The sequence below is a fragment of the Chiloscyllium plagiosum genome, unplaced genomic scaffold (genome assembly GCF_037043375.1).
Source record: "Chiloscyllium plagiosum isolate Xiang-an unplaced genomic scaffold, Cpla_swu_hap1 HiC_scaffold_1, whole genome shotgun sequence".
Taxonomy (NCBI): Eukaryota; Metazoa; Chordata; class Chondrichthyes; order Orectolobiformes; family Hemiscylliidae; genus Chiloscyllium; species Chiloscyllium plagiosum.
In genome coordinates this window covers 87,899,081-87,919,292 of record NW_028270139.1, presented here as the reverse complement: position 1 = coordinate 87,919,292, position 20,212 = coordinate 87,899,081, and the positions used below count along the sequence as shown (strand labels likewise).

General features: G+C 42.3%; 1 protein-coding gene across 3 annotated transcripts in view; it reads left to right on the top strand.

Annotated features, from left to right (window-relative positions):
- rnf180a (ring finger protein 180a) overlaps positions 1-20,212 on the top strand; it is a 136,073-nt gene that overhangs the window by 5,690 nt on the left and 110,171 nt on the right. For all 3 annotated transcript variants that reach the window (XM_043689494.2, XM_087988665.1, XM_043689501.2), the window contains exons 2-3: positions 3,856-3,981; positions 8,511-8,606. In XM_043689494.2, coding sequence (XP_043545429.1) covers positions 3,871-3,981; positions 8,511-8,606 — 207 coding nt within the window. In that variant the 5' untranslated portion in view covers positions 3,856-3,870. The remainder of the gene's footprint in view (positions 1-3,855; positions 3,982-8,510; positions 8,607-20,212) is intronic.

The window sequence follows — 20,212 nt, the reverse complement described above, 5'->3', positions numbered from 1 at the left end:
TGCAGAATTGCTTCTTTAATGATTACTGTTATGTATATTTAATATCTGCTGTTCTCTGGAATTCTATTCGATGTGCTATTCAGATTCTAGACCATTTACAATCTGTTTTGTCATTACCTTGTCGTCACTATTAGATAATTTTCTCTACTTGCATTTCTTGATCTGGGTATTGAGTCACGTTCAAGAAAGTGATTGATAAAGTTGTGATATTAAAGGCATCAAGGGATGTGGAGAGAAAACAGGAATACAGCATTGTGATAGAGCATCTACTGTGATATATTGAATGGCAGAGCAAGTTTGAAGAACCAAAAAGCATATACATAGAGTCATGCAGCATGGAAACAGACTATTTGATCAGCTTGGCGAAAGTGAGGACTGCAGATGCTGGAGATTAGAGTGGTGCTGGAAAAGCAAAGCAGGTCAGGCAGCATCCGAGGAGCAGGAAAATCGATGTTTCGGGCTGGAGTCTTGCATCAGGAATGAGGCTGGAAGCCTTGGGGGTGGAGAGATAAATGGGAGGGGGTGGGACTGGGGAGCAGGTAGTTGAGAGTGCAATAAGTGGATGGAGGAAGGGGTAATCTTACTGTGAATCCTCTTGCAAGGATGCCTACCTTGAAGAAGTTCTCCTCCTCTGTTTACAAGGTTCTCGGTGAGTCTTTCTCTCACTGCAACCCTCAGATCGTCTCCTCTGCCCTGAAGCTCTTCATTCCGCCTGTCAATCTTCCTTCCCACCTACCCGCTCCACCATCCTCTCTGACCAATCACCTTCATCCCCACCTCCATCCACCTTTTGCACTCTCAACTAACTTCTCCCCAGCCCCACCCCCTCCCATTTATCTCTCCACTCCCCGAGGCTTCCTGATGAAGGGCTCCTGCCGGAAACATAGATTTTCCTGCTCCTCAGATGCTGCCTGACCTGCTGTGCTTTTCCAGCACCACTCTAAATTTGGTCAACTTGTCAATGCTGACCAAGTTTTACAAACTAAACTAGTCCCATTTCCCTGCATTTAGCCCATATTGCTCTAAACCTTTCCTAGTCATGTACCTGTCCAAATATGTTTTAAACATTATAACTATATCTGCATCTATCACTTCCTTTGGCAGCTCATTCCACATACCTCTGTGTGGAACAAGTTGCCCCTCACTTTCCTTCTAAACTTGCTTCTCTCACCTTAAAATTATGCCTGTCCCAAGTTTCTACAATTCTATTTGATCCGATCTGTGATCCTCCTGTTGCTTTACTAATTTTAGCATTTAAGTTGCTTATTACAATTATTCCAATTTTATTTTTTAAATGCATTCTTGGGATGTGGGCATTGTAGTCTGGGCTAGTATTTTTGCCAATCCTTAATTGTCCTGGAGAAGATGGTAGCAGGTTTGTGCACTTAACAAAAAACTACTACTACAAAGGAATCGATTCTAATCACAGGCAAACAAAACTATGGATTGTCAGCCTGTATCCTGACTGGCTGAAACTGTAACTCCTTTTTAAACCCCTACACACACACACACACTAAAGACAGACATAGACAAGCAAACAAACATTGATACTGTGGTTGGTGAAATAAATGCTGGGGATACATAATCAGTATCACTAGTCCACTGGATCCGATGAGGTGTTCTTTTTGCTGCCCATGACCTCCTATTTTCTGATCTCCATATTTCCAGATTCTTTCAATTCTTTAGGAAAGATACAGGTTGTTGGTACATTAATTGTGAAGTTTTTGATTCACTGGTTAGAGGCAATAGCTTGCAGCAACTAGTGGAAGAAAATATGTAGTTGTCTTCCAGGATTTAGTTACTTAAGAGAGAGAGAGAAAGCAAGAGAGAGAGAGAGAGACTCCTTGTCTATTGTCATAGAGTCATATCCCAACCCAATCTAGTCCCACCTGCCAGCACCCGACCCATATCACTCCAAACTATTCCTATTCATATACCCATCCAGGTGCCTTTTAAATGTTGCAATTGTACCAGCTTCCACCACTTCCTGTGGTAGCTCATTCCATACATGTACCACCCTCTGCGTCAAAAAGTTGCTCCTTAGGTCACTTTTATATCTTTCCCCTCTCACCCTAAACCTATGCCCTCTAGTTCTGGTCTTCCTCACCCCATGGAAGATACTTTGTCTAATTGTCCTATCCATGCCCCTCATGATTTTATAAACCTCCGATGCTCCAGGGAAAACAGCCCCAGCCTATTCAACCTCTTCCTATATTTCAAATTCTCCAACCCTGGCAATGTCCTTGTAAATCTTTTCTGAATCCTTTCAAGTTTCACAACATCCTTCCGAAAAGAAGGAGACCAGAATTGCACACAGTATTCCAAACCAATGTCCTGTACAGCCACATCATGTCCTCCCAACTCCTGTACTCAATACTCTGTCCAATAAAGGAAAGCATACCAAACACCATCTTCACTATCCTATCTATTTGCGACTGTACTTTCAAAGAGCTATGAACCTCCACTCCGAGGTCTCCTTGTTCAGCAACACTCCCTAGGACCTTACCATTAAGTGTATAAGTCCTGCTAAGATTTGCTTTCCCAAAATGCAGCACCTCACATTTATCTAAATTAAACTCCATCTACCACTTCTCAGCACATTGGTGCATCTGATCGAGATCCTGTTGTAATCTGAGGTAACCTTCCTCGCTGTCCACTACACCACCAATTTTGGTGTCATCTGCAAAATTACTAACTATACCTCTTCTGTTCACATCCAAATTATTTATATAAATGACGAAAAGTAGTGGACCCAGCACCGATCCTTATGGCACTCCACTGGTCACAGGCCTCCATTCTGAAAAACAACCCTCCACCACCACTTTCTGTCTTCTACCTTTGAGCCAGTTCTCGATCCAAATGGCTAGTTCTCCCTGTATTCTATGAGATCTAGTCTTGCTAACCAGTCTCCCATGGGGAACTTTGTCAAATGCCTTAGTGAAGTCCATTTAGATCACGTCCACCGCTCTGCCCTCATTCTTCCTTCGATACTGGGTCCAAAACTGCTCAAACCAGAGCCTTATACACTCTCAGCAGAATATCCCTGCTTTTGTACAGAGGAACCTCGATTTATCTGAATGTTCAGATTATCGAATGCTGGATAATACAGTTTAGCCAACCTTTGGGACCTTGCGATCTTGATGCATAATCCAAAATTCAGATAATCAAATGCCAGATAATCTAGGTTCCTCTGTATTCTAGCCCTCTCGAGGTGAATGCTAACATTGCCTTTGCCTGCGCCTTCCTAACTACCAACTGAACCTGCATGTTAACCTTTAGAGAATTTTGAACTAGGATTCCCAAGTCCTTTTGTGCTTCAGATTTCCCAAGCCTTTCCCCATTTAGAAAATAGTATATGCCTCTGTTCTTCCTACTAATATGCATAACCTCACACTTTCCCACATTGTTTTCCATCTGCCATTTCTTTTTCTATTCTCCGAGTTTGTCCAAGGACTTCTGCAGTCTCCCCCATTTCCTCATCACCACTTCTCCTCCAACTTTGTGTTATCTGCAAACTTAGAAACAATGCTTTCAGTTTCTTCATCCAGATTATTAAAGTATAACATTAATAGCTGTGGTCCCAACACTGAATTCTGCAGAACATTAGTAACCAGCTGCCATCTTGTAAAGCAACCCTTTATCTCTGCTCTCTGCCATCTGTCAGTCCTATATACATGCTACTACCTTGCCCCTAACACCATGAATGGGCATTTATTTTATTTAGCAGCCTCCCGTGCAGCACTTTATCAATGGTCTCTGGAAATCCAAATAGATCATGTCCTCAAACTTGTGGTTGAATTCATTATAAATTTATTGGTTACTCCATTTGGGTATCTTGTGCTAATTTTCATACAGGTAAATAAGGATTCAATGGGTATTCTCATAATGGAAGGATTTCTACGATGCTGGAAATGCCGAAGATTTGTGCTGGATGCTCATAGTTTATCCCCTTCTCAATGGATGCAGCCTTCAACATTACAGGTAAAGTACAAATTTGATCATTCTGTTACAATGTGTATGCTCCCTCAATCGTGAAATAAGGATTGGATTCAGCGATGCACTTGGTTCCTGTGACTTTTGTAGCCGGTTTTATATTTTAAACTTTATTAAATTCAACAACTGCATCACTTATATGATTAAGCTTGGAAAATTTGACTTCAGTAAAAATCCAACTGATCATTGTATGAACAGTTTAAGACATTTCAGAGCAAAATATAATGAAAGAAACACTTTGCTAATCTGCAATATTTTATTTCCTCGTTTTCATTTGTTAAGTCTTCTGAAGCTGTCATCAAAACTGCATGAAATAATTGTTGACACAAAATTGTATTCATTAATATATATTCAGTAGATCATAAAATTAATACCTGTTTGTTGGTTAAAATATAGTTGCTATACTTTGGTCTTCAAGGGTTTCCTTTTAACATTTAACTTAGATGAACCTGTGGAAAACGTATAGTACTTGCAAATTTAGAAATGTTCCAGAATAAAGTGGATAAATCCCCAGGACCTGATCAGGTGTACCCGAGACCTCTGTGGGAAGCCAGAGAAGTGATTGCTGGGCCTCTTGCTGAGATATTTGTATCATCGATAGTCACAGGTGAGATGCTGGAAGACTGGAGGTTGGCAAACGTGGTGCCACTGTTTAAGAAGGGCGGTAAAGACAAGCCAGGGAACTATAGACCGGTGAGCTTGACCTCGTTGGTGGGCAAGTTGTTGGAGGGAATCCTGAGGGTCAGGATGTACATGTATTTGGAAAGGCAAGGACTGATTCGGGATAGTCAACATGGCTTGTGTGTGGGAAATCATGTCTCACAAACTTGATTGAGTTTTTTGAAGAAGGAGCAAAGAAGATTGATGAGGGCAGAGCAGTAGATGTGATTTATATGAACTTCAGTAAGGCGTTCGACAAGGTTCCCCATGGGAGACTGATTAGCAAGGTTAAATCTCATGGAATACAAGGAGAACTAGTCATTTGGATGCAGAACTGGCTCAAAGGTAGAAGACAGAGTGGTGGTGGAGGGTTGTTTTTGAGACTGGAGGCCTGTGACCAGTGGATTGCCACAAGGCTTGGTGCTGGGCCCTGTACTTTTTGTCATTTACATAAATGATTTGGATGCGAGCATAAGAGGTACAGTTAGTAAGTTTGCAGATGACACAAAAATTGGAGGTGTAGTGGACAGCGAAGAGGGTTACCTCAGATTACAACAGGATCTAGACCAGATGGGCCAATGGGCTGAGAAGTGGCAGATGGAGTTTAAATCAGGTAAATGTGAGGTACTGAATTTTGGGAAAGCAAATCTTAGCAGGACTTATACACTTAATGGTAAGATCCTAGAGAGTGTTGCTTAAAAAGGAGTCCTTGGAGTGCAGGTTCATAGCTCCTTGAAAGTGGAGTCGCAGGTAGATAGGATAATGAAGAAGGCGTTTGGTATGCTTTCATGTATTGGTCAGAGTATTGAGTACAAGAGTTGGGAGGTCATGTTGCAGCTGTACAGGACATTAGTTAGGCCACTGTTGGAATATTGCGTGCAATTCTGGTCTCTTTCCTATCGGAAAGATGTTGTGAAACTTGAAAGGGTTCAGAAAAGGATGTTGCCAGGGTTGGAGGATCTGAGCTACAAGGAGAGGCTGAACAGGCTGGGGCTGTTTTCCCTGGAGGCTGAGGGGTGACCTTATAGAGGTTTACAAAATTATGAGGGGCATGAATAGGATAAATAGGCAAAGTCTTTTCCCTGGGGTCTGGGAGTCCAGAACTGGAGGGCATAGGTTTAGGGTGAATGGGGAAAGATATAAAAGAGACCTAAGGGGCAACTTTTTCGCGCAGAGGGTGGTACATGTATGGAATGAGCTGCCAGAGGATGTGGTGGAGGCTGGTACAATTGCAACATTTAAGAGGCGTTTGGATGGGTATATGAATAGGAAGGGTTTGGAGGGATATGCGCCGGGTGCTGACAGGTGGAACTAGATTGGGTTGGGATATCTGGTCGGCATGGACGGATTGGACTGAAGGGTCTGTTTCCATCCTGTACATCTCTATGACTCTATAACCATTTCCTATAGACTCTGAAGAAGAGTTAAGCCATTTTATGATCCTAAAAGTTTTGGAACATTAAATGCCAGTATCATTGGAGATGGCTGTATGTGGCAAAATAAGTGTATTTGGCTCTGATAATGCAGGTGCTGGATGGACACCAATACCTGATATAGAGTGGTGAAAGCAACATGACTGCAAATTTTGATCATCAATTAGATTTTGAGTTGGCGATGCTGTATGCTTGTGCATTCCTTAAGGTCACCTGGAACCATGTTTTCGATCAGTAGATTTGATTATCATTGTGACAGCTTAGGCTGCTTTCTGTATAGGCCTACTGAGTTCTTGCACTGATTAATTCTCTCTTCCTCCTTCTGGTAAAGCCTGACATGCTAACCATCATCTTCCCACAACAGCTAGGAAAAAGGAGGATTCTTTTTCCCCTCAGTGGGTCTTTGGAAATGGAGACATCAAATGTTTTTTAAGTAAAAACAAGGAATGCAGGAGGTTATTAGGGGTAAGTGGGCATGTAGAGTTGAGGCCCAAACCAGATCAACTGTGATCTTGTTTAATGGTGGAATTGACTTGAGGGGCCAGATGGCCGAATCCTCTTAACCTGTACGCTATATGTAAAATAAGACTTTCAGACTAAATCTCTCTTCTACCACATGCTCACCCACTCAACAAACAGAGCTTTTTCCTCTTCCCTGATAGATTGTCTGTCTGTCTGTCTCCAGTTATGAGGCTGCACCACCTATCTTTGGATATTTCACACCCCAGAGAAAGCCCTTTCCAGGTTTGACAATTTCCCCAAAGGATTGGAGTGGGGAAGGGGTTTCTAAACTCCCCTGGGTTCCTAAAAAGATGAATTAAAGTATGTAAGAGCTTTTTAATATCCTGACTCTGCAAAGGTTTGGTCTCTTCCCACGGCCAGGTGGCTTTCAGCTACTGTCTGCCTCAAACCAGTGAGGACCATATTGGGCAAGTACCATCACACAGGAAAAGTTGAAAAAGGCAAGTGTTCCTGCTTCTCTGAGATTAAAGGCTTTGAAGTTAGTCCATGACAGATCACAGGAGGATTCTTTATTGAGGGTTTTGCTAGTTCGGAGACTCATCACCTTCCTGACATCATGTGGCCATAAGAGGTGTTTGGACTTCACCTGAACACCAGAAAGGTTATATCTGAAAATGGGTGGCTGCACCCTCGACAGCCCAGGTTAATGGAGTTATGAAACAGCAGCCTGCAAGGAAGTGTGCAGCGCTGGGCTTCAAGGCAGATGACATGAAAAGAGAAGGAAATACTGCCATGAGCACGGGTTAGGTTGCCTGGACATGTTTGAGAACCAGTGCCAAAATGAGATTGTGACTCTTTAGGCTGATAGTCACTGATGTCTGTGCACTCATCAGTGTAGCTCTGCTGCCTCAGAGACAGCTGCACACTGGTGACAGATGCTCTGTACTGATGTTGGACAACATGAGCTGGGCGGCACAGTGGCTCAGTGGTTAGCACTGCTGCTTCATGGTATCAGGGACCTAGGTTCAATTCCAGTCTCGGGCAACTGTCTGTGGAATTGGCATTTTCTTCCCAGTGTGTATGGGTTTACTCTAGGTGCTCCGGCTTCCTTCCACAGTCCAAAGATATGCAGGTTAGGTGGATTAGCCGTGCTAAATTGCCCAATAGTGTCCAGTGATGTTTAGGCGAGGTGGGTTAACCATGGGAAAGGCATCATTGTAGGGATAGGGTGGGATGCGCTTTGGAGGATTGGTATGGAGTTGCTGGGCCGAATGGCCTGCTTCCACACTAGAGATTCTATAATTTTATGAACACATCAAGCTCACAAGTTCAAGGGGTATTAGCGTCAGTGCATATATTCTGTTAGGTAGTGTCCTGCTCAAGTCTAAGGGTCTTAGCCACTGTGATCAAATGTTCTGCCAGAGAGGTACAGACCTTGAGGATGGTGAGATCCTGGAAGGGAACAGCTCACCAGGAGAAGAGCAGAAAGTGAAAGAATGAGAGGAATTGGAGCAGAGGGAGATGGGTCTGAACAGAAAGATCTCCTTACTCTATAATGGGTGAGCTCCATTTGGCAATTCTTTGGGAGGAAGACCTCTTCCCCTCCCACACGGTTACCAGGCCTTCAGCTTCTCTCTGACAACATACCTCTCTGTCACACTTTGGCACAAACTCTCTCCCTCAGGACAATTTGCTGGCTCTCTCTGGGCTGCCTTTGGTGTCTGAAACCTGTCTCCTAATCAAACAGGAAACCGATCTCTAGATCAGGAAAATCCAAGCTTCACTCTGTTTCCCACTAGAGGCAGGGATCTGACAAAAAACAGTCTTGTCTTCTGTTTCCATGACAAAATCTAGCTCTGACTAGTTCTTCTAAGCTACAATGGAGTACGTTTGTTCTCTTTTATATAAAGTGCCTTGAGGAAGTTATATTTCTTTAACAAATCCTGTTGTCCTTGATTTTAGAATGCTGCTGAGGAATCTGCTGGGCAAAACAGCTGCATGGTTTGGCATCTGAATGTAGAGGCTCTTCCCTCCTGGATAACAAAAGAAATAGAGAAGGTAAAGATTACTGAATTAAAAACAGGAAATGCTGCAAGTCCATAACCTATGACCCCTTGGAGGAGTGGTTGATGTTTTCATTGCCAGTTTACATCTAAATTAGGTCCAGGGTTTTTCTTCTTAAGTTATTGAATTATTTATTATTAAAAATTTGGATCCAGAATTAAATCAAGAAACGTTATAATTAGGCTAGTAACACAGAAATTGATTTTGATTTATATGCTGCTTTCTCCTCCCAACTATGGCATAAACGTATTGTCCATCTTTTTATACCAGTCTTTCCGAAATAAAACTGTTGTAATGTCATTTACAGGGTTCAGGTTGTATTGTAGTCTTGACTGACATTTGTACCCAAATATAAGACCTAAGTTTTAACATGCCTTGCAGCCACATTGAGGTTGTGCTATACTTGGATCTCTATGAAGCAAGATTTGGAATTCTCACCATTTCTCATTTAACACCATAGATAGGATAGGTTCACTGGCTGATCAAGGTTTAGAAAATGTTCAGGAAATCGGTTTGGGCTTCCTGTGTAAATTAATACTGCAAGAGTGGCAACCTATGAACTGTTGTCTCCATATCAGGAATTAAAACTCTAGACATAGAGGTTGTGCTTATGATAAGAGCGAATGATACTCTTAGACAACATATAAAATTATTGAAAAATACAATCAATAACAAATATCAGTATAATAAAAAAAAACACAAGTTACAATATAACTACTAACCTACCCTATAATACAAAACAAACCCTAACATTGAGAAAGCAATACCAAAAAAAAGCAAAAGAAACCAAAAAACAAACACAAAATACAGAACAGCTATGCTTGGCGCAAAGCTCCCAAACAAAGGAACGGGAGCATTGTATATATACCCGGATTAACTCGGGAGACTCCCTCCAGGGCCCAGGGCTTGACAAATCTAATCATCCTGGTTAAACAAACTCCATAGTTAAGATAGCTGACAAATCCATATCCAAATAACTCAAGTAGGGCTGCCATGTCTTATAAAAATTGTCTGTTGTGTGGTGCACCATGTTTGTAAAAAATGTCCAAGAGAATGTGTTCCACAATTAATTTCTGCCATCCCAGCAAGCCCTGCGGGTTCTCAGACACCCAGTTCATCAGAATATTCTTCCGGGCACAGTATGCAAGAATATTAAATAGTTTCTTCCTATGCATGTCTAACGATGGTAAATTTAGTAGACCTAAGAGGAGAGATATCGGGTCTACTTTGACTTCAGTCCTCAATACCCTCCCTATCTCTCCCGCCACAGCACTCCAATAAGCACGGAGCCTGTGGCATGTCCAGAAGCAATGGGTAAGAGTACCTACACTTATTTTACATTGGGGCACACTGAAGACGCCTCTTTTTAAACTTCGCCAGACAGTCTGGTGCCAGATGAGCCCTGTGCAGAACTTTTAACTGTGTAGCGCATGTCCTACTACAGATTGAGATCTTTTGAGTATTCTCCCATATGTTCTCCCATGTTTCAGAAGAGATCTCCACTCCTAGCTCTTGCTCCCAGACCTCACATAACCGGTTAGTGTCCTGCCAGGCCCTGCCACCCAACAGGCGATAGAGGGCACTAACCAAAAGGGTGCTTGTGGAACGTAACAACAACCTCTCTGTATTGGGCTTCTAGGACTTAGTGAGGAGCGTTATCTTCTTCTGGATAAAATCCCTAACCTGAAAAAACGGAAAAGACCTCTGCTGGGCAACCCGTATTTGCGGCTCAGTTGCTCAAAAGACATCATAACCTCCCCCTCAAACAAGTCTCCCAAACCAGAAACTCCGCTCGCTGCCCATGCTTAGAACCCTGAGTCCATCATCCCTGGTCAGAACCCTGGCATGCCAACTATAGGCTTAAGTGGCGAAGTCTTGGATAAACAACCTTCACTCTGATGCATCGCCCTCCAAGCCTTGGCTGTACTAATGACAATGGGGTTCCGGCAGTGGTCCATAACTGTCCTCATCTTATCCATGAACAACAGGTTAATAAGAGGGCACTTTGCCTGGGAAGTCTCAATATCCAGCCGTATTGAGTTTGGATTGTTACCTACCCAATCACTGACAAAGGAGAGCAGGGAACTCAACTGATACCTCTTAATGTCTGGGAAATCAACTCCTCTCCCTCCTTGAGGCAACTGCAATTTAGTAAGTTTGATGAGGGGCCGCCCACAATGCCAGACAAAGGAACCAAACCACCTCATAAGTTTCTGCAGCGTTGACCGAAGCATATGCATGGGATAAAACAAACGAGGAAGGACATTCATCTCAATGAGAGATATTCGGCCCAGCCATGAAATTGGAAGAGCCTCCCATCTCTGGAGATCTCGCCTAATATTGTCTAGCAAGTGAGCAAAGTTATTCCGAAATAACTGATCAAACTTGGGGCTAATAAAAATGCCTAGGTATTGGAACCCTGCCTGTGACCACTTAAAAGGGAACTTAGGGCCACCTTCAACTTCTGGCACATCCTTAAGGTTCCCCAAAGGCATAGCCTCCAATTTTGTAAAGCTAATCTTATATCCTGAAATAGCCCCAAATGAATTGATACATTGTATGAAATGGGGTACAGAGGTCATCGGGTTCGATAAAAACAGAAGGACATCATTCGCGTACAGTGTAATCTTGTGTGCCCTCGATCCCACTTCCAGAGTGGTTATGTGGACATTCTGGGGAATGGCCTCTGCCAGCGGCACTATCACTAACGTAAACAACAACGGTGAGAGGGGGCAGCCTTGCCGACTACCTCTACCAATCCTAAAATTCCCAGACTTCACCCCGTTGGTGATGACAGTGGCCAGAGGGTGGCAATATAAAACCTCCACCCACCTAGCAAAGACTCCACCCAACCCAAACTGTTCTAAGACATAAAAAAGATACGGCCACTCCACCTGGTCAAATGCTTTCTCTGCATCTAAGGAAATCACCAACCCCTGAATCGATCATTGCTGACAAACTTGGACCATATTCAGCAACCTTCTAATATTATTTGAGTATCTATGACCCCTTAAAAGCCTTTCTGGTCCTCTTTAATAATATGGGACAACACCCTTTCCAATCTCAGCGCCAGGATCTTGGCCAGAATCTTGAAATCTGCATTTAATAGAGCGATGGGCCTATATGAGGCACAATCCTCAGGAACCTTCCCCTTCTTAAGAATTAAGGAAATATTAGCTTCTCTCAAAGATGGTGGTAGGCATTCATGCATATAGGAGTGATTGTACATCTCCAACATCGCCCCTGACAGAATCCCTATAAACTCCTTATAAAACTCACCCGGGAGACCATCGGGGCCAGGTGCTTTCCCATTCTGAAGTTGCCTAGCTGCCTCCTGTATTTCCTGAACTGTCAAGGGGGCATTAAGGAGAGAGGCTTGTTCCAAGGTTACCCCTGGGAGGCCCAAGTTCTTAAAAAAGGTCTCCATTTTAGCCCTCCTGTCTTCGCAACCTTCAGACCGATTCAATTCAGAGTAAAAGCTCCGAAAAGCCTCATTAATCTTTTTAGCATCGGATGTAAGGACCCCGGCGCTGTCTCTGATTGCAGTAATGGATTGGGGAGCACACGTTTTCCTAGTCAGGTATGCTAAATACTTCCCTGGCCTATCCCCTTTGTCGAGCAAAAGCAAGTTCTTCCTTTGTGTTTTGTGTCAGTATTGAATTCAAGGCAGCCTGAAGGGCTGTGATTCGCTGTAGCTTAGTCACCGAAGGCTGTGTAAAATGTGCTGCCTCGGCAGCTTTCAACTGCGTCTCAAGTAGACACTGCTGTTCCTCCTTCTGCCGTTTCCACCTAGTCGAATAGGAAATAGCTAATCCCCTAGCAAAGGCCTTAGCAGTCTCCCATAGCATAGACGGACTACTAGCCATGCCTGAGTTGATCGGCAAGAATTCCTGAAACTCCTTCAAAAAGTATTCCACAAATTTGGAATCCTTAAGGAGAAAAGGGTCCAAATGCCAGTGCCTCACACGTAGCCCTTCACTCTTGACCTTAACCTCCAAATATACTGCCGCGTGATCAGAGATAGCTATGTTCCCAATTTTACAACCCATAATCGAATCCAGAAGGGCCGAGGGAGCCAGAAGGAAGTCAGTCCTCGTGGGGCATTTATGTGGGTTTGAAAAAAAGGTGAAGTCCCTCCCAGTAGGGTGAAGACATCGCCAAATATCGACCAGCCCCAACTCCTTACATAAGTCAACCACCTGCTTGGCCTGCGAAGAAATAGTTGGGGGCCCACAAGGCATCCTGTCCACTGTTGGATCCAAATGACAATTTAAATCCCACCCTTTTATAATGTGCTGTGTTCCAAAAGCACTCAACTTAGAGAAAGCACTAATCAAAAATTTGAGAGGATGTGCTGGAGGACAGTAGACCTTGAATGGAAGACTCTTCCCCATGTATCAGGGCTTTAAGTATCACAAACTGTCCTTGCTTATCTTTCACCTGCTCTAATAATGTGAATGGAAGATTCCTTTGGAAGTACCGCCACTCCCCTACCTTTAGTAGTAAAGGATGAAAAGCATACCCAGTCATAATCCCCCTGTTGTAATTTCAAAAGTGTTCCCCATCATCAAGTTGGGTTTCCTGCAACAAAGCGATATTAACCCTTTCCCTCTTAAGGCTAGAAAACACTTTTTTTCCTTTTAACAGGCGAATGGCTTCCATTAATGTTCCAGGTGCACCATTTAATAAAACACTTAGCCATATCCCCTTTCAGACACCCTTGAACCCCTGGGAGGGAGAACCCTGCTTACAAAGCGCCGAGCATAAGTAAATAAAGACTCATAGAGTCGAAAAACTATATATACAAAAACTACTCTATAATAACTATAAACAACTAATACTACCAAACAACTACAAAGAAAACCAACTATAAAACCTTGAATGGAAGACTCTTCCCCCTGCCATTAGGGGGCACTCACCCTACCCATCCCCTCTTTCACAGCTCCTTCAAATCTGGACTATGCCCCAGCCTTAGGCCAGAAAAAATAACAAGGAGATGATCCTTAAATTAACAGAAAAAAGGCAAAGTCAGGATGAGCACTCCACCCATCCCTGGTTTCATGTTACCCCTACTTGTGACTAAAAGAGAAGCAGAACAAACAAAAATAAAGGAGGAGAGACAACAAAGAACTTCCACAAGATTTCCCATCAGAAAATCCAGTTATTAAAAAAAAAGGAACTACTTATTCCAAGGTCTTTTCCCCCCTTTCCAAAAAGGAAATTATTAGGGAGAAAGAAAGGAATAAAAAAAAGGAAGGGAAAACATGGGGAAAGATAGAAAAGAGAACAAACATTAACCGTATTCTTCAGGCCAATCCGTCTATTTTAAAGAGTCTACAAAGTTTTTAGCTTTATCCACTGAGTCAAATGTATAAATTGAGTCCTCGTGGCTAAAATGAAGCACTGCAGGGTATCTTATGGAGTACTGGATGACCAGGTTCCTCAGCCTCTTTATAACTTCATCGAAGGACTTCCTCTTCCGAATTACAGCTGCAGAGAAATCCTGGAAAAATATGATTTTTGATCTCTTGTACAGCCGTGCTTGTGGATCTTTTCCTAGGGATCTGGAAGCTTCTATGACTTTTTGCTTGTCCTTATATGAGTGGAAGTGCACTAGAACTGAGTGGGGGGTGCTGCACTGGGCCTGACCTGTACACTGTAACCCGATACGCCTTTTCAATCTGCAACCTGCTGGACTCCATGTGAAGGCCCAAAAACTTCGGCAGCCAGCTTTCAAAGAAGCTGACTGTCCTCTCACCTTCCTCACCTTCAGGGAGCCCGACAATTTGGAGATTTATCCTCCGACCTCGATTTTCGAGGTCGTCAATATGGTTTCGCAAGGCCCACACCTCTCGCTTCAGAACCTGGATCCAATTGTATGAGGACTCCATCGCAGTTTCCGAGGCATTAGTTCGACCCTCCACCTCCTCCAGCCACTCACCGAGGCCCTGGATCTCCTGCTCATGCTTCTGCAGCACGGATGCGATAGGTTGAACCTGGGAATGAATCTCCCCATGGAACTCCTCAATCGCAGCCACAACTTTCAAGGTAAGTCTCTCCATCGCCGCAGCCAGTTCCTGTGAGTCTGTCAGGTCCCCGGGGGTTCAGGAGAGGCTGCTGTTGCTGCAGTCTCTGGTGTAGTAGGCGCTGCAGGGGAGTGTCCTCCCTGCTGCTGTTTGCTCGCTCTTTTTCCTTTTGACATCCTTCCCACTCCCAAATATTAACAAAGGTGTGTTCTGTAAGATTTTAAACTAATAATTCCACCACATAAGTTGGCCAGGGATGGCAAAAAACACCAGTATACCTTGGCTGTTAGGCAGAGCTATCCACAGCAGTTCTACAGAATCGCCACCATCTTGCCGAGTCCATTTTCCCTTCCTTTAATAATCTCACTTTTTAATCTTACAGCTAAAAGGCTACGTCTTCTCTCATCCTTCACCTTTTCTATTACTTTACACTAAATTACATCTTCTTGGCATTCCATGTAAGATATAATAACAAATGTACACAAGACGGAGTCATAGAGGCATACAGTATGGAAACATACCCTTGTCAAACAGCCATAAGGCTATACAAGATATAAAAATGATGGTGTGATATGATAATAGTGCAGCCTTTCAAACCAAAACACAACAACAGATCATTGATATCCTGTGAAATCTCAAAACATTTAATTTTAAATACCAAGAGCACAACGTGGTCTTGTGAACATGGAGCTCATTTCTATCGTCCCAATTGAACCTAGTGGTGTAAATGAGGTACTGCTGCTAATGCAAGAAGTATAGTAAAACTAGGTGTGCTCTTTATAACCATTTTATTCTCAGTATCTCTCCCTAAGATGCTAAGTGTATTTCTGCATGTCAGTCATAGTGAATGTCAACAGACCAAAGCGCTACTACTTCCTAACCAATAGATCTGTTGTCTAACTTGGAAAGGGCTGGGAAAAATACTTTTGAAAATACTGTTTAACAGCAGTGTTTAGTTAATTATCATTGATTTGGTAACCGTCTTGATATTGAATAATGAAAACCAAAAGCACAATGTGGAATACTGGCTGAGCATTTTAGAAATGGTAAATTTATATCTCAACATGGCAATTTGTGAAGTTGAATTTAGCCAGTCTGATTGACTTGCCTGCTACCATGCTTACCAATCAGTCTACATGTAACTCAAATCCCAATCTACAAGGTTGATTATTAGTCCCCAAGAGCAATGAGCATATGCAGTATAAATTGGACAACATCTTTTTGAGAGAATCCTTGAGTGAAGATGATCCACTGTATAATAGTGCCTTTATACAGTCTATAGGGACAGAATTAAATATTCACTCCATATTTTCCAGTCTCAGTTAATGGTACAAATGTGATACATGGAAAGGGAAGAGGTGAGGATTTTTCACAAGAAAGTTGGGGGAGAAGGATGAGAGGCTATTTCAAACGTAGTAGGTCGGTCACTTATGGAATGATTAACAAACAAGCTGACCAAGCTTTTCAACTAAGCAATGGTCAGGAAATGTGAGATAGTGGGGAAAAATCCTGCAAAAATGGAATAGAAGCAAATAGGTAAACAATGCCAGTAGAAAGGATTTTGCATGTTTAGTGATTTTCAATGTCTAAATATAAAAATAAATTGTAATTTGTAACAATGAAAGTGGACTAGAAGAAGACATTGATGTATCAGCAGGATGCAGCCAAAGTGATTAAGTTGCACATTTTATAAAGTAGATAACAAGTACCAATTTTACTATTTTTGTACTGCCTTTTGTTGCTGTGCTTATTTTGATAATTGAAGAGGGACTGTTAACCTGTGTTTCAGTTTTGTCTTTTAACAATAAAAGTTCTTTCATTCCACACAGTACTAATTTCAGAAGCAGTTAAAATGCATTTTTCTTAACAACTGAAGTTTTGCTATGTTATATTCAGGAAATGAAGATGTTTCATACATTTGTCTTTTATTGGTCAGTGCATTGAGTATAGGAGTTGGGATATCGTGTTGTGGCTCGACAGAATATTGGTTAGTCACTTTTGGAATACTGCATTCAATTCTGGTCCCCCTGCAATAGGAAGGATGTTGTGGAACTTGAAAGGGTGCAGGAAAGACTTAAAGGATTTTGCTAGGGTTGGACGGTTTGACCTATTAGGAGAGGCTGAATAGGCTGGGGGCTGTTTTCCTGGAGCATCGGAGGATGAGGAGTGACCTTGTAGAGGTTTATAAAATCATGAGGAGCATGGATAGGATAAATGGACAAAATCTTTTCTCCAGGATAGAGGAGTCCAAAACCAGAGGGCAGCATCTAAAAGGGACCTAAGGGGCATCTTTTTTACACACAGGGTGGTGCGTGTATAGAACAAGCTGCCAGAGGTAGTGGTGAAGGCTGGTACAATTACAACATTTAAAAGACATCTGGATGGCTATATGAAGAGGAATATAGGCCAAATGCTGGCAAATGGAACTAGATTAATTTAGGATATTTGGTCAGCACGGTCTGTTTCCATGCTGTACAACTTGGACTCTTAATGCTAAATCATTAATGTAAGGATTTGATTTTATAAAAAAGCTATAAGCTGCTGTTGGAGAAGTTTTGTTCATGTCAGCTTAAATTATTTTACCTTCAATATAACTTCATTCCTTGTAAGGAATCTTCCTTCTACCAACATTTGTCATCCCCTTTGCGCCTATGTGCGATAGGGTTAGTCACCATACATAGGAAAACTGAGTGCAAATGTCTTTTAAATAATTAGATAGGAAGGACAGCAATGCTAAATGGGTAGACTGCGTGCTGTTGTGTTGTGCAAAATGGACTTAGTAACCCAGTTCTTCATCAGAGGCTCACAGTTCCTTGCTGCATGTCTGTGTGTTTACAGAAAGTGTCTAGTTGACATAGGTGGGTTACAGCTCTGGAGTCAACAATATAACCATTGAAAAGTTATTGCACAGAAGGAGGCCATTCAGTACATTGTGTCTATGCCAGTTGAATAAAAAGCCGGCTAGTCTATGCCACCTTTTGCCTCAAGTACAAAACTGGGCAGCAGATTCCAGACACCCACTATCCTCTGGCTGGAAAGGTTTTTTTCTCATGTCCCCTCAACCATTCATTTTAAATCTGTATTCTCATTTAATCGATGTCTCTGTTATTCTATCCAAGCCCCTTATTTATTTTCATGCTTTAATTAAATCACCACCACAGCCTGCTCCAATCTTTTCTCACACCTGCAGTTTTAAGGCCATGGCAATATTGTAAATCTCTTCTTGTGCGTTTACAGCAATTATGTCTTTCCTCTAATGTGGTGACCAGAACTGTACATAAAACTCCAGCTGTGACCTACCTAACCGGCATCTTATTTAGTTCCAGCATTACTTCCCTGCTCTTGTATTTAGTTCCTTATTTCATAGTTCCAGTGACAGAAAACATCCAGTTACTTCCTTCAACTTGTTTGCCTATCCTGCCACCTTCAGGGACCTGGAGACATACACGCCCAGGTCTTTCACTTCATCTACTCCTCTCAGTACCCTCCCATTTATTATCTAATTTCTGTTTTGTTTGCCCTGCCCAAATGCATAGCTTTGCGATCTTTGGGTTATATTCCACTTGCCACCCTCTGCCCACTCAATCAAACATTGATGTCTTCCAACCGTCAACATTTATTGCCTTCACTGTCAAGTACCTGTCCCAATCTTTATGTCATCTCCAAATTTCCCAACTATGCCTCTTGCGTTTAAGTCTAAATCATTACTATATATCACTAACAACAAAGGTCCCAATATTGAGCCTGGTAGAACATCAATGTTAGTCAACGTGGGTGGGTTCCAGGTGTTGAGGAGTTAATTTTCCACATATTGATAATAACTGCTAAAGTTAAAGATTATGACTTTTGGATCAGAAGCAGTGAATTGTGGCATGATTGTGAAAGACTTTCATTTTGGGTTTGTTAAGATCCAAACAAATAGATATTATGAGAAATCTGACTTGATGACTTTTTTTTGTTTAGTTAGTTGAATTGGTGTTTTATCACTGTGTTTATTCATTTAGGCCGCAGGTTTTCTTTTAGAATGGAAGAAAAATTTGTAACACAAAGAAAAAGTAAAATGAAGCAAACCAAAGCTATCTAAATATGTAATTTAGTTCGAATGATCTCTCTCACACAGCAAAACAATGCTTCAGCTTGTTTCCCAACAGTCTCATGTCCAGAGAAAGTATTCTCCCTGTCCTAACTCTTTTGTGATCTACTTAATTACTCCTTCCAGATTCTAAACCATAAACTTTGTTTGAGACCTTTCTAAATCTGCTCGTATGAATGGCTCTCAAATTTGAGACCATAAGCTTTCTTGGTCCTGTAGATTTCTAACCAGACTTGCACAATTTGAAAGTTTCACAAACTATCCTTTTGCTGAAGTAACATACTCCTTGAACTGTCCTGAATCTTTGTTGTAGGAGGGAAACAATACTGGCTTCTTAGTTCAACAGAGTTTTCTGAACAGAATTGAAAAACTTGCTTCTGATCTGAATAAAAAGACCTTGCTCACCCTAGCTACTTATGAACTGAGAACAAAACTAATGTCATTCCACAAAAAAACCCAAAAAAATCACAGATGCTGAAAATCAAAAACAAAAACAGAAATTGCTGAGAAAACTCAGCAGGTCTGATAGCATTTGTGGAGAGAAAGCAGAGTTAACATTTCAGGTCAAGTAACCCTCCTTCAGAACTGACTGTAGCTGACTAAAAGTGGGGATGGAGTAATGGGTGGAGTAAACAGTATATGTAGATGGACTCAGCAAGAGAGAGAGAGTGAACAACAGTTGGGCAGAAATGGAGTAGATAAACATCAGCCTGGGTGATTCAGTAGCTGTTAATTAGGACCATTATTGTCTGAAAATTAGATGGTTGTGGTAGCAGGCCCATGTCATGGCCTGGTGGGTGGAGGTTTGGGTAAGGACATTGGAAGAAGGTGCTCAGGCCTTAAAATTATTGAACTCAATATTGTGCCCAGAAGGCTGCAGAGTTCTCAAGTGGAAAATGAGGTGTTTTTTCTTCCAGCTTGGACTGGAGCACTACAACAAGCCTGAGACAGAGATGTTGGTGAGGGAACAAGGTGGTGTGTTGTAGTAGCAGGCATCTGGAAGCTCAGAGTCTTCTTTGCGGACAGAGCGTGGATGTTCTGCAAAGCGGTCACCCAATCTACGCTTCATTTCCCCAATGTAGAGGAGACCACATTGTGAGCAGCGAATAGACTAGTTTGAATAAAGTGCTACTTCACCTGGAAGGTGTGTTTGGGGAGGGAGGGAGGAAGTAAATAGGCAGGAATTACACCTTCTGTAATTGCATGGGAAGGTGCCATGGGGCTGTGGGAAGATGTTGGGAGTGAAAGAGAAATGTACCAAGGTATCCCAGAGGAAATGGTACCTATGGAAGGCTGGCAAGGAAGGGAAGGGGAATATGTATCTGGTCGTATCATCCCCTGGAGATAGCAGAAATGGCAGTCAATGGTTTTGTAGTGGATATTGGTGACCAGACTATTCTCAGAAATGGAAACATGGATGTTGAGGAAGGGATGGGTGCAGTCAGAGATGGACGAGGTGAAGGTAAAGGCAAGTTGGAAAT